Source organism: Drosophila subpulchrella, chromosome X (genome assembly GCF_014743375.2).
Source record: "Drosophila subpulchrella strain 33 F10 #4 breed RU33 chromosome X, RU_Dsub_v1.1 Primary Assembly, whole genome shotgun sequence".
Lineage (NCBI taxonomy): Eukaryota > Metazoa > Arthropoda > Insecta > Diptera > Drosophilidae > Drosophila > Drosophila subpulchrella.
The window spans coordinates 27,579,036-27,590,785 of record NC_050613.1 but is presented as its reverse complement, the minus strand read 5'-3'; the positions used below and the strand labels follow the sequence as shown (position 1 = coordinate 27,590,785).

Below are 11,750 nucleotides of genomic sequence, written 5' to 3'. Positions count from 1 at the left end.
CTTTATCGGTTCGTAATATCGCTTTGACCTGAAACCCTTGGATAAGATAAAACATAATCGAAAACACAAGCCCTTTCTAATTTATTTCACATTTTATTTTGTATAGTTTCATTTTAATTTTATCATATTTGTGCAGTTTTTATTTCTTATAGCAGCAAATTGTATAATAAATATATTTTCGTTATTTAAATTTATACTTTTTGTTTTAATTTCTTTAGTTTGTTGTCACCTAGCTTCTTAAGAAATAAGAATAGCGCAATTTATTGCTTCGCACAATTGAACATTGAACAATTGCCTATATAATATGTCTCTCAAAGGTACTTGCATCTGAATATTAATTACAAATAGACACAAAAAAAATAAAATAAAATATTACATATAAGAAAAGTGGAACGAGCGTTTTCTTTCTGATCATAAACATCAACAATGGTGGGAATAAAGTATATATATATAGGATAAAATAATATAATATATATATAGTAGAGATATATAAAAGATCATAGGAATAGCAATATAAATATACATAAAAGCAATTAAATTGGATTTTGTGTTATCATCATTTCGGGCGAACAATCATCTTAGGAATTGTTTTGTTTTCGTTTTTCTTTTTTTTAAGTAGGGGGAGTGGAAATGAAGCCTTCTATATGTGTATATGGTAAATCTGTTCAGTTTTTGACTACGTGTTAAGCCTTGTTTGATATTGCTGCTTTTAAGGCCTCTCCCACTTTGAAATCCATTTTGCTGGCTCTGCCTTGATCTAAATGTTTCCTCTGCTGTTCATCTATAGGTATTTTAAATTGTTATACTTTTGTTAGTTATTGTTAATTGCACTGTTGGCGGCGGCCACGAGCTCGGGAACGCTGGAGGAAGCGGCACTGCTCTGGCTGACGGTGCGGCCATGATCCACATGGTTCTGGGTGGGCGCAGAGGCCGCTCCCGCTCCCGGGGCTCCTGATCCGGCAGCCTCAGCTGCCGGGGGCGTGGCTTCCTCCGATCCGGAGCCGGCGTTCCGTTCCGTTCCGGGAACGGGCTCCACCGTGGGAAAGACGGGCGGCGACGAGGGCGAGCCCACGGGCGTCTGCACCATGGGCGTGGGTGGCGAACGATTCGCTGGCAACTGATGGGCAGTGGCTCCGGTCATCTGCATGTGGTACCTTTTGAAGAGAAAGATTCATTTAAGTCTAACAATTCAACAAGGGCCGTGCTTTCAAAACCCACTTGTAAATATTTTCGGTGCTCTCGACCACGCCTTGGGTGAGATTGAGGCTGCGCCCTTTGATGCCCGACTCCTTGGCCGGCGGTGACCACCAGTTGAAGACGCGCCCCACCACAGGCACATGCCGCAGGATACCCTCCTGCCAGAGCTTCTCCTCCGACTCCCGCTGCAGATCGGCGGTGACCGCCTCAATGCCCTTAAAATTGAAATCAAGTTATTAAGTGGTATGGATACAAGCAGAATAGCGAACCTTCTTCACAATCTCCGACATGGTGTCCAATACACGCGAGTTCTCCTGCACGCTCTTGCCCACCGTGACCACCAAGTCCAGCAGCTCCTCGACCTCCGTTTCGTGGGTAACCATGCCGAATCGCACACAAATTAGGCCATCGGTGCCCTCGCCGAGGGAGAAGGCATTGTCCGTGGACTTTAGGGCCTCCACCAAATCAATATTGAGCTTGTTTAGCTCGGTTTTGGCCTGGTCCGTGAGCAGCGACTCCCAGCCCTCGGGCACGAAGCGCACGCCTCCCATGCCCGCCCATTCGGGCAACGGGACGAGGCGCAGCACCTCGCTGCGCTCCACCAGGTGGATGAAGCGAGCCTTGTGCTTGATCGTCGCCCGCAGGATGTCCACGTGAGCCTCCAAGCTCTGGGCGAAACTCTCCAGGTTCTCGGAGCTTGGTGGCTGCTCGCCCAGGCCCAGTTCCAGCGGACAGTAGCGAATGCAGCTGCCATGCGTCGGATGCTCTATCACCTCGAAGTCAAACTGAAAGTAAGTGGGCGATTAGGTAACATTGTACATGGCTGCATGGTCACTTTGATGTATTCCTCACATTGGGACAGTCGCGCTGCAGTATCTGACCCAGCCAGGAGTTCAGGCGGTCAAAGTAGGAAGCATTGTTGATCTTCTCCAGCGGCCGGAGACCCTCGGCCGTTTCACGCTCAGCAGCAGCGGCGGCGGACGAGCCACTGCCCCCCAGTGGAATGGTGGTGCTGCCATCGAACTGATAAGCGACCACGGGGGCGGCGGCATCGAAGAGAGCCTGGACATCGAAGGGGCTCTGGATGATGTCCGACAAAGAGGCACCGGTCTGCGCTCCAGGCGTGTGGCTCAGCACCCGGATGCCCTCGCACTTGGAGGCGATCTCGAAGAGGATGCTGCACGTCTGGAAGGCCACGTGCAGACGCTCGGCAATCGACTTGCGGCCCAGGGCCTGCAGACTGGTCCACAGGGACAGCGCGTTGAGGCGACGCGACAGGATGGGATCGGACTCAAAGGCACTCAGCGCGCTGTTCTGCAGCGGGCGGTGCAGCAGGACGATGGGCAGACTGGGCACGCCCAGCCAGCTGCCCAAATTGAGGGCCATCGAGTGCAGCACCTCCTCCACGTGGCCCTGGCTCTGGGAGCAGACCAAGGCGGCAAGTCCGTGGCCACTGGCATGCAGCCACATGTTGTGCGCCTTGCACACGTCCCGCAGCCGGAGCAGGTTGTCCACATAGCCGCACAGCGAGGCACCAATGTCGGCGACCACTAGCAGCGGCGTCCTGTTGTTGCCCACATCCAGCTGGATTTGCTTCTGCAGCAGGGCCACATCCATCGTCCCGTACTGACTGTGCTCCGGTATGATCTTGATCGCCTCCACCGGTATGCCCAACTGCCGGCAGGCGTACTGCAGCCTCACCGGCGTCGTGTTCTCCGATATATAGAACGTGGGCTGGGCCAGAGCCGGTATGCCGCCCTCCAAGTAACCCGGACACCTGGCCACAATGGCCAGACGCACCGTGCGCAGCACTGCGTCCGCGTTGTCCGCATGGAAGCTGCTCGCCGGATGGGCAAAGTGGAACAGCGTGCCCAGCCATCTGGTGGCGTCACCGGAAATGCTATTGGTCACCCGGAGCAGCTGCTGGCGGTCCAAGTGCGACAGATAGGCAACAATGCTGTGCGAGATGAGGGCCAAATGGGAGACGTCATCCAGGGCGGGCAGCGGGAACTCCGGATCGTCATCGCTGTCCGTGTAGGAGACCAATTGCTCCAGGGACTTGAGGATATCGGAGGGCACCCGGTGCTCCGCCGGCAAAAGATCCTCGCTAATTAACCGCCGCTCCCGTTCCTGCAGCACCGGCTCCTCCTCCTCGTCGTCGTCGTCATGCTCACGATGCTCGTCGGGATTGGGATTGGGATTCGCTTTGGGTTTCTCTGGCGATGACGACACCTTGACGTTCTCCAAGCGCTGCAGCACCTGCGAGGATCGCAGCTCCAGTTCGGCCAGGCCGGATCGAATCTACATTTGGTTCAAGTTGGATGGATAAACAACGGAGCTCCAGAAGTTGACGTGTCTTCCGTCGTCGTCAGCAAAAACGGAAGAACAGAAAAAAGAGAGAAGAGAACACTTACACTGGAGGCGGCGATTTCGGCCACCGCTGGCGTCGATTGGCCCGGATCCGGTTCCTGATCCACCGCCGGACTCTGGCCGGGATCGTCGTCCGATCTGCCAGCCGCTGACATGGTTTCAATGCGGTCTAAATCGCTTTTAACTTTATCTTCAAATAATTGTTTTCGTTTCGAGCCACTGCGTCTGTGTGTGTGAGTGTGAGCGCGAGGGTGCGGGTGTGTGTGTGTGGGGAATGGTGTGACCGTCGCGCGATTACTTATTCGATGATGTGGTGATGAAACTAGTTGGCGGCTAAATTTAAATCGAACGATTTGTTAATTAATTATCTTAGTGGTATCCGGCTATCGAAATAAGAAATATAATACAGTCATATGTAGAAGAAAAGTAGTTTACATATAAAAATAAAATAGCACCTATTTTAGTTTCAACATGTGTTATGGAATATAAAATAATTCGTTATCAGAGAATAACATATATATACCGCGTGTTCCTAAGCTCTGATAACACCCATGTTTTCGAAGTTTATCTAGCTTTTAATTTTTGGGTATTTCCGTCGCCCCTAAAAATAAATTTTTTGGCGAAAATGTTCATATATGTTATCATATTCAAAATCTGATATTATCAACTTTTGAATTTTGTAAATGTAATTAAACATAACATAATTGATATGAAAGTGGTTTAAAAAAAAGGATTCGTTATGATAAGTAAGTAAGTAAGTCATCAATTTACCAGTGGGCCACAATGTGAAGATATATTAATTAACGAAATTGTTATATATAAATTTGAGTTATCAAGGTGGTCGGTTTATTGGTGTGGAAGGGGGTATTTTTGCCTTTCATAAGAGAAAATATCATATTTGTTTTGTTATTGAAGTCCTAAGCAATCTCATATTGTGGATATTGTTGTACCTGGTACCAATTTTGTTTTAAATATTTTTTTTAACTATTGTTTGGTGCCAAAAGATTTTAAAAAGTTTAACTAAACGCGGGAAAAATATTATAAGCAATACCCCGGACATAAGCCACCGGCTTGAACCTCCAATTAGAAATTAGAAAGTGTGTTGGTATATATTTAAACATACTAAATTTATTTTTTAAGCGGTCTCACCCAAATGTGTGGTGGATGACACCGCTAAGCTAGAGCTGCTAGTTTAGTGGTACCGCTTTTGGTATTTCCTTCGGTATATTTAAATGGTATCAAAAGTATTTTTTTTCGGAGCTGGACGATATGATTTATCGATAATTTCGCGGACACACGGGTGCATGAGTGTGGGAATTTATTAAACAAAAACGAAACGCGGACAAACTATATTTATGTAATAAAAGCAGCGCCAAAGAGTTATGAGCAGTCCACAACTAGGACGGACTATTTAGGCGCACGCACCGCTCGATCGACAGAAATCCAAGTGCAACTGGCTCAATCAATTGATTCGTTTTGCTCAGCTCGGCTCGGCCAAAAACAAAATCTATTCCCCAAAATCGCTTCCGATTACTGCTGTGTGGGTGTTGCTCTTTTTTTTTTTTGCCGAAAAGTAAAATCAAATAAAAAACACAACGCACACACACACGCGTGTGCAAGACAACAGAGGCGAAGAAGAAGAGCAGACGCCAGCTTAAAGAAAGGGCAACAAAAAAGTGCAAGCCAAATCTTTGCCCAGAAAAGGGGAACAGAACTAATCGGCGAATAATTAGTGGAGCCTAAAAAGACCGCGAAAAGTGCAAAGAGGGAGAAACTCTTATTTTTTTTACCACCAAAAAGAGAACTAGAAGCCTTGTTATCGATTTTATTCGAGGGGAGGGTGTGCGTGCGTGTGTGTGCGAAGCGCGCCCGCGTGCGGCAGTGTGTGTGTGCTCTCGGCGCGTTATCAAAAACAACAACAATTGGTTGCAAAGTAACAGCAAAAGGAGAATTGAAGAAGAGGAAGAGATCTTTTAGCCGGTTGCAAATCGCGCCATCTCGCTCGCACCGCGTTCAATCGCGGATCGTGGTCGAGTTATCGAATTAATCGATCCCCCTTTCCCACTGAACAAAACACCAAAAAACGGAGGAAAACACCATAACTCACTTATTTCAAATGATTTCGCTGCTGCAAATGAAATTCCATGCGCTTTTGTTGTTGCTATCAAAAGTCTGGACATGCATCTGTTTCATGTTCAATCGCCAAGTGCGAGCTGTAAGTACAGAAATTAGCCGAAAGCGAGAAGAAATGAATTTGCCTATGCCTTTGCCTATTGCCTGTCAAAAAAACGAAAATAGTTTTTATTTTTAACCGCCCGAAACCCTGAAATACTGAAACAATTCCCAACCCGCTCCCGCAATCGGCACACAAGTACTACTGCTACAAAATAATAATAATAAAAGCCACCACCGCAGTGATAAGACTTCCAATAATACAGTCCGCCCTCGCTAAGGTGCACAGTGCATATTGAACATTTTACCATTATGGGGTAGTTAGCAAAAACATTTACAGTGCCTCATCGAAAAATCCGAAAAAAATTAACATTATAGCTCTTGAAATAATATAGTTTGTTATTATCTTATCAGAAAGGCTATTATTTATTACTTTTATGTGAGGATCTCTTAAAGATAGTTCTGAACAGTAAATGTGATTGATTTTATTGTTAAACAGACGGATTCTTATTAAATTAAAATGATAGCAGTCCATTTATACTCCATTGCCCTTATTTTTAAATTCTTAAATTGAAAATAGAGCAGCATATTTATGTCTTTAAAGAAGTTATGGTTATGGTTTCTGTGTAGCCCTTAGCCAGAGGCGGCTGTCTTAAAGTTAGCCTCTATCAATATTTTCCGGAACACGTTTGATGGGGTTTGTTCTACTGTAACCCCGTTCCCTCCACAAGTGCACTCCTTATCGACCACCCGCCTTTAAAGTTCTCCACAGTGCCGGCATTTTTGACTCGAAATCGTGACGCGGCAGGAAGCAATGACCTTCGACCTCCTCCTAGTTCTTGTTCTATGAACACCTATGTAGATCTGACCCAATAGCCTTTCACTCACAGCTAAATATTCTTAATGACACAACTCCTAATTATAATTATTCTAACAACATGGAAATTAAATTCCATTAGTTGTATTTACTATTTAAACGCTTAATGATTTAAAAAATAAATGCAGTAAAATATCTGTGTAGTTGTAGTTCGATTCAGTAAGATCTCCCACACCTTCAATACCATCTCGCACTTTAGCCCCCAAGAGAGTAGAGATCTAGTAGCGACCCATCTTGTAAGCTTATTATATAGACCCCATGTTGAATGCCTTTCAAGTACTGCTCCGTTGATTATGTATTAACTTTCTTAGTTTATCCAGTATCAACCGGTTAAATATGAACTCTTCCCGCTGTCGCCCGTCTCGCGCCATCGCCTGAGCCTGGTGCAGCGCAAGACACTCGTTCTGGACCTGGACGAGACGCTCATCCACTCCCATCACAATGCGATGCCCCGGAACACGGTGAAGCCCGGCACGCCGCACGATTTCACCGTAAAAGTGACCATCGATCGGAATCCAGTGCGCTTCTTTGTGCACAAGCGACCGCATGTGGACTATTTCCTGGATGTGGTAAGTTCTGAATGGGATTGTATATATAATATCAGAGACTTGGACTCATGTTTCTCGACTTTGTCGCAGGTCTCACAGTGGTACGACCTGGTGGTTTTCACGGCCAGCATGGAGATCTACGGAGCGGCGGTGGCGGATAAGCTGGACAACGGCCGAAACATTCTCCGGAGGCGATACTACAGACAACACTGCACGCCCGACTACGGATCCTATACCAAAGACCTGTCGGCCATCTGCAGTGACTTAAATAGGGTAAGATTGGGGAGCCCAGAGATGTGTTTCGATATTAGCCTTTTCTATGTCCTTAGCCAGTTTCAGATGCTTATTTTGATTAATAGCAGTTAAGATTTCATTATAAATATATAGAGCTTGTAGTAATGTCTCATTAAAGTAAAGTATACTTATCCTAGATAGTAATTTAACAACGACTATGATTGCTCTGTTCCTTTTGCCTAATATTCACCCATTTAAAATTGAAAGAAAATATGCTTGTTTGAGTATTTTGTTTCTAAAGCTTGTAATAATACCTTTTTTTAACACACTTGTAAATAAGAAATGAATTTAACAACTACTATTCCCATTCCAATTATTAAAACTTATTTGAAATGAAATGGAAAATGCTTCTTAGACGGTTTTTATTCCTAGATGTGATATGAATACCTTTTTAAGAACAAATTTTAAAAAGAAAGTTATTTATTATCTCCAAACCATACATTCGATCGCTCTGTTCTTTCGCTAATGGTTTCGTACTTCTTCCAAAGTGATTTTTTTTTCTATATCATGTCATAACCCTTTTTCAAGTAAGGTTTTATATCTTGAACTGTTCGTATCATACATTAGATTTATCTATTTCTTTGCTAATGGTTTCGTTCAAGATCATATCGTAACACCTCTTCAAGTAAAATTTGAAAACAGAAGGTTATTTATCATAAGCCTATCTAACTACACATTAGATTTGTCTGTTTCTGTGCTAATGGTTTCGTACTCGCAGGGTTTTTATTTCAAGATCATATCATAACACCTCTTTAAGTAAATTAGAAAATAGAAGCATATTTATTATGAACCTATCTAACTACATATTAGATTTTTCTGTTCCCACGCTAATGGACTCGCACTTCTTGCAGATATTCATCATTGACAACTCGCCCGGGGCCTATCGCTGTTTCCCCAACAATGCCATACCCATCAAGAGTTGGTTCTCGGACCCGATGGACACGGCGCTGCTGTCGCTGCTGCCCATGCTGGATGCGCTGAGGTTCACGAACGACGTGAGATCGGTGCTGTCGAGGAACCTGCACCTGCACCGCCTCTGGTAGCAGGTGGGCCGCCTGTCGCTAGTGTAGTTTATCTATTTAGGAGGAGCCTCGTAGGCCAGCGGAGTGGGGAGGAAGAGGAGGAGGAGGAGGAGGAGGATACCTTCTGAAATTAACAACAAACATGGTGGTGCTGTGACACATTAACGAATTTTTTCATTATTACTATTACGTTTACCATTCAAGTCAGAGGAGCGATGAGTGGAAAAGAGGAGGAGACACACACAGAGATAATAGAGAGAGTGGAGGAGAGATTTGGAGATCTGGAAATCGATGGATTTATTCTTTATTGTGTATTATGATTAACTGTTTTTGTAACAATCTAATTATACATGCATATTTGTCGATATATGTAGACCAGCTATTTTTATTTTTATTATTACCTCTTTTTTTTTTGTATTTTTTTTCGAACCTTTTTCGTTTGTTCTTTGCGCGTGTATATTTTGATTATAATATCAAATGGAAACTCTTGAACACAGTATATATATATAAATATGAGAGGAAGTGAAGTAAACAACAGTAAGAACAAATTTGTCAAGTTATATATCATATTATTATAAATTAAATCTAAGGCCAATTACAACAAGAGTCTTGTAATTTGTAATTTCTATACCCATGATTACAATTAGTTATTATAAAACTGAAATTGTTTTTTATGAAGATAACAAGGCGAAGCAAAATACTTATAATTATACAAATTAGTTGATTACGAAACTTTCCTGGACATCATTATTATGGATAATTATTAAATGTAACCGATTCTGTATAGACTTATATTTGTTCTGCCCTCGTTTCCTGTACAAAACTAAACGGACGGAAGATCTTTCGAGAGTTTCATTGCTTGCAAACCAAACATAACACTTTTCTAAGGATAAGATTTTTGTCTTTCGAGGGAGTTATATATATTTATACACATATATATAAATCTACAACTAAGCAACAACCAACAACTATGAACTACTATTAAAGTAAACAACAACAACTTGAAGAACAAGCAAGGCAAATGTTATATTTTGTAAGGCGAGCCAAGAAGCAATGAGCATTAGAAATCACATTAACTCTGATCGGATCAGATTAATGACGAGCCGCAGACTGGGACAGATATAGATAGGGAGTTCAGAGAGAGCCAAATCACTAATTATACGAGAACCGAGTTAGTCTGAGAATTGAGAAATCGTGGCACATCATCCGAGGCATCACAGGATATTCAGGATTGAGGAGAGCAGCAAATAAGTTAGTTGAGAGGGCAACAAGTGAAATCTGCTTCCATAGTTAATGTTATTTCCAAAAGCATAAATACACCACTCTAAATCTAAACTAATCAACGGAAAGCTTGCACACACGCCCTTACCTTTACCTTTACCTTCTGCCCCACCCCTATCGAATTGTTCTTTTTATCGTATTGTAAATTTATAACAATCACTATTTGTTTATTTATTGCAAGGAAAACAAGAATAATACGTGTATGCGATGTTGTTAATTTTAAGTAGTTTGTAGCAAATTTGTTAAAATGAAACGTAAATGAAATAAATGAGAAAAGGGAACACAAAAGCAGAAAAAGAATTACAAAAAATACCACAAAACCATGCAAAATCAAAAGAATGTGTCTTCTTTTTTTCTCCTTTTGAATTTGGCGCCTCTTGACAGCCTAACAGAATGTTGTAACTAACAGCTGTTAGCAAGGTGCTCTGCCTAACAGGTGTTGCCAGTGCTGTTAAGCGCACGAAACAGCGATATATCGATATATAATTTTTATTTGAAAAATATCGATGTACTGATACGTGATATTTTTCACATCCGTATTATTTACGCAATCCCCCAATTTTTAAGATAGAAACCCCCCTCTGATTTAAAGAAAACCGAATCCATGGCCACCGCCGCAGCTGTAGCAAAAGTGGGAAAATCTGTGCACCGCATCTTCGTGGGCAATCTGCCGTGGACAGTGGGCCACCAGGAGCTGCGCGGCTACTTCCGCGAATTCGGACGCGTGGTGTCCGCCAACGTGATCTTCGACAAGCGCACCGGCTGCTCCAAGGGCTACGGCTTCGTTAGCTTCAACAGCCTGGCCGCGCTGGAGAAGATCGAGAACGAGCAGAAGCACATACTGGAGGGCAACTACCTCAACATACAGAAATCTTAGATCGCCCCAGTCGCTCCAGTTTGTCATTTAGTTTATAAGTTTTTTAGTTTTATTTTTATTGGTCATGTCGGACAGCGATACGGATCCCGAGGAGGAGCTCTTCCACCTGGCCACCGAGCATGTGGCCCGGCAGACGACCAACATTGGCTCCTCAGATCTACTCCTCTTCTATGGCTACTACAAGCAGGCCGCAGAGGGCCCCTGCGAGGAGCCCAGTCCCGGGCTGCTGCAGCTGAGGGCCAGGAGCAAGTGGCAGGCCTGGCGGAATCTCGGCAAGATGTCCACCTCCGCTGCCAGGCAGGCCTACGTCCAGAAGCTCGACGAGCTGCAGCCCAACTGGCGCTCGCGACGAAATCCCGGCTGGGTGGTGCACTCCATCGAGTCCGCCCCGCTGGAGGATCAGCGTTCGGACAGCGAGAAGACCCTCTTCGATCACGTCAAGGAGAACAATTTGGACAGGCTGAGGGAACTGCTGGCGCCCGGGGATCTGGTGAAGCTGGACGAACACGGCATGGCCCTCATCCATTGGGCCACCGATCGCAATGCTGTCGAGATCATTCAGTTTCTGGTGCGCAGCGGAGCCAGTGTGGATCAGCGGGATGCCGAGCAGCAGACGCCGCTGCACTATGCCGCCAGTTGTGGCCACTTGGAGGCTCTGCGATGCCTGCTGGAGCTGCGCGCCAATCTGGAGCTCTGCGATTCGGATGGACAGACCTGCTACGACGTGGCCGACGACGAACAGATCTGCCAGGTGCTCCAGACGGAGAGAGAGCGCCTTGGCGGATCCGCTTCCTAATGCTGAACGCCTTTAAATCTTAAGTTGTTAGGTGCTCCTTTGCTTAGAAACCCTGTAAAGTGTTGTGAGCCATGGAAATTCACCGATAAATCCTCTGTAAACTTGGTTTCTGTTTTCACTAGGGGTTTCATATCCATATAAATGCTACGCTTTTTAACATATTAAGTTGTTAGTTCTTCCTTGGAAACGTAATAAACATACAGCACAATATGTAAGCTATTAAAAATACTATGTTTTCGTTCATATATGTGACTGGCTCGATTTGAAAATGAAAGAGATAGAAGTATGCAGCCTTGCAGGCTAAGAAGTTAAGGTT

The 11,750-nt window shown here is 44.5% G+C and overlaps 4 protein-coding genes across 5 annotated transcripts; 3 read left to right on the top strand and 1 right to left on the bottom strand.

The window, feature by feature from the left end:
- Nucleotides 1–184: 184 nt before the first annotated feature.
- On the bottom strand, nucleotides 185–3,808 carry LOC119558249 (pyridoxal-dependent decarboxylase domain-containing protein 1). The gene is made up of 5 exons (XM_037871575.1): nucleotides 3,612–3,808; nucleotides 2,050–3,498; nucleotides 1,467–1,982; nucleotides 1,219–1,412; nucleotides 185–1,154 (listed from the first exon to the last, which is right to left on the bottom strand). Exons 1-5 carry the CDS (start codon nucleotides 3,720–3,722, stop codon nucleotides 812–814), a joined length of 2,613 nt encoding a protein of 870 aa, XP_037727503.1. The 5' UTR covers nucleotides 3,723–3,808; the 3' UTR covers nucleotides 185–811.
- A 1,029-nt stretch (nucleotides 3,809–4,837) lies between these two features.
- On the top strand, nucleotides 4,838–8,849 carry LOC119557201 (CTD nuclear envelope phosphatase 1 homolog). 2 transcript variants are annotated; one of them, XM_037869856.1, is made up of 4 exons: nucleotides 4,838–5,782; nucleotides 6,937–7,185; nucleotides 7,255–7,437; nucleotides 8,310–8,849. In XM_037869856.1, exons 1-4 carry the CDS (start codon nucleotides 5,684–5,686, stop codon nucleotides 8,499–8,501), a joined length of 723 nt encoding a protein of 240 aa, XP_037725784.1. In that variant the 5' UTR covers nucleotides 4,838–5,683; the 3' UTR covers nucleotides 8,502–8,849. The 2 variants fall into 2 exon arrangements, with proteins under 2 accessions (XP_037725784.1, XP_037725783.1); XM_037869855.1 differs by having other exon boundaries at nucleotides 4,839–5,782; nucleotides 6,928–7,185.
- A 1,431-nt stretch (nucleotides 8,850–10,280) lies between these two features.
- Nucleotides 10,281–10,665, top strand: LOC119556958 (SRA stem-loop-interacting RNA-binding protein, mitochondrial). The gene has a single exon (XM_037869466.1). The coding sequence runs from the start codon at nucleotides 10,366–10,368 to the stop codon at nucleotides 10,636–10,638; it is 273 nt and encodes a 90-aa protein (XP_037725394.1). The 5' UTR covers nucleotides 10,281–10,365; the 3' UTR covers nucleotides 10,639–10,665.
- A 12-nt stretch (nucleotides 10,666–10,677) lies between these two features.
- LOC119556957 (acyl-CoA-binding domain-containing protein 6) lies at nucleotides 10,678–11,662 on the top strand. Its single transcript, XM_037869465.1, has one exon. The coding sequence runs from the start codon at nucleotides 10,703–10,705 to the stop codon at nucleotides 11,432–11,434; it is 732 nt and encodes a 243-aa protein (XP_037725393.1). The 5' UTR covers nucleotides 10,678–10,702; the 3' UTR covers nucleotides 11,435–11,662.
- The last annotated feature ends 88 nt before the right edge of the window (nucleotides 11,663–11,750 follow it).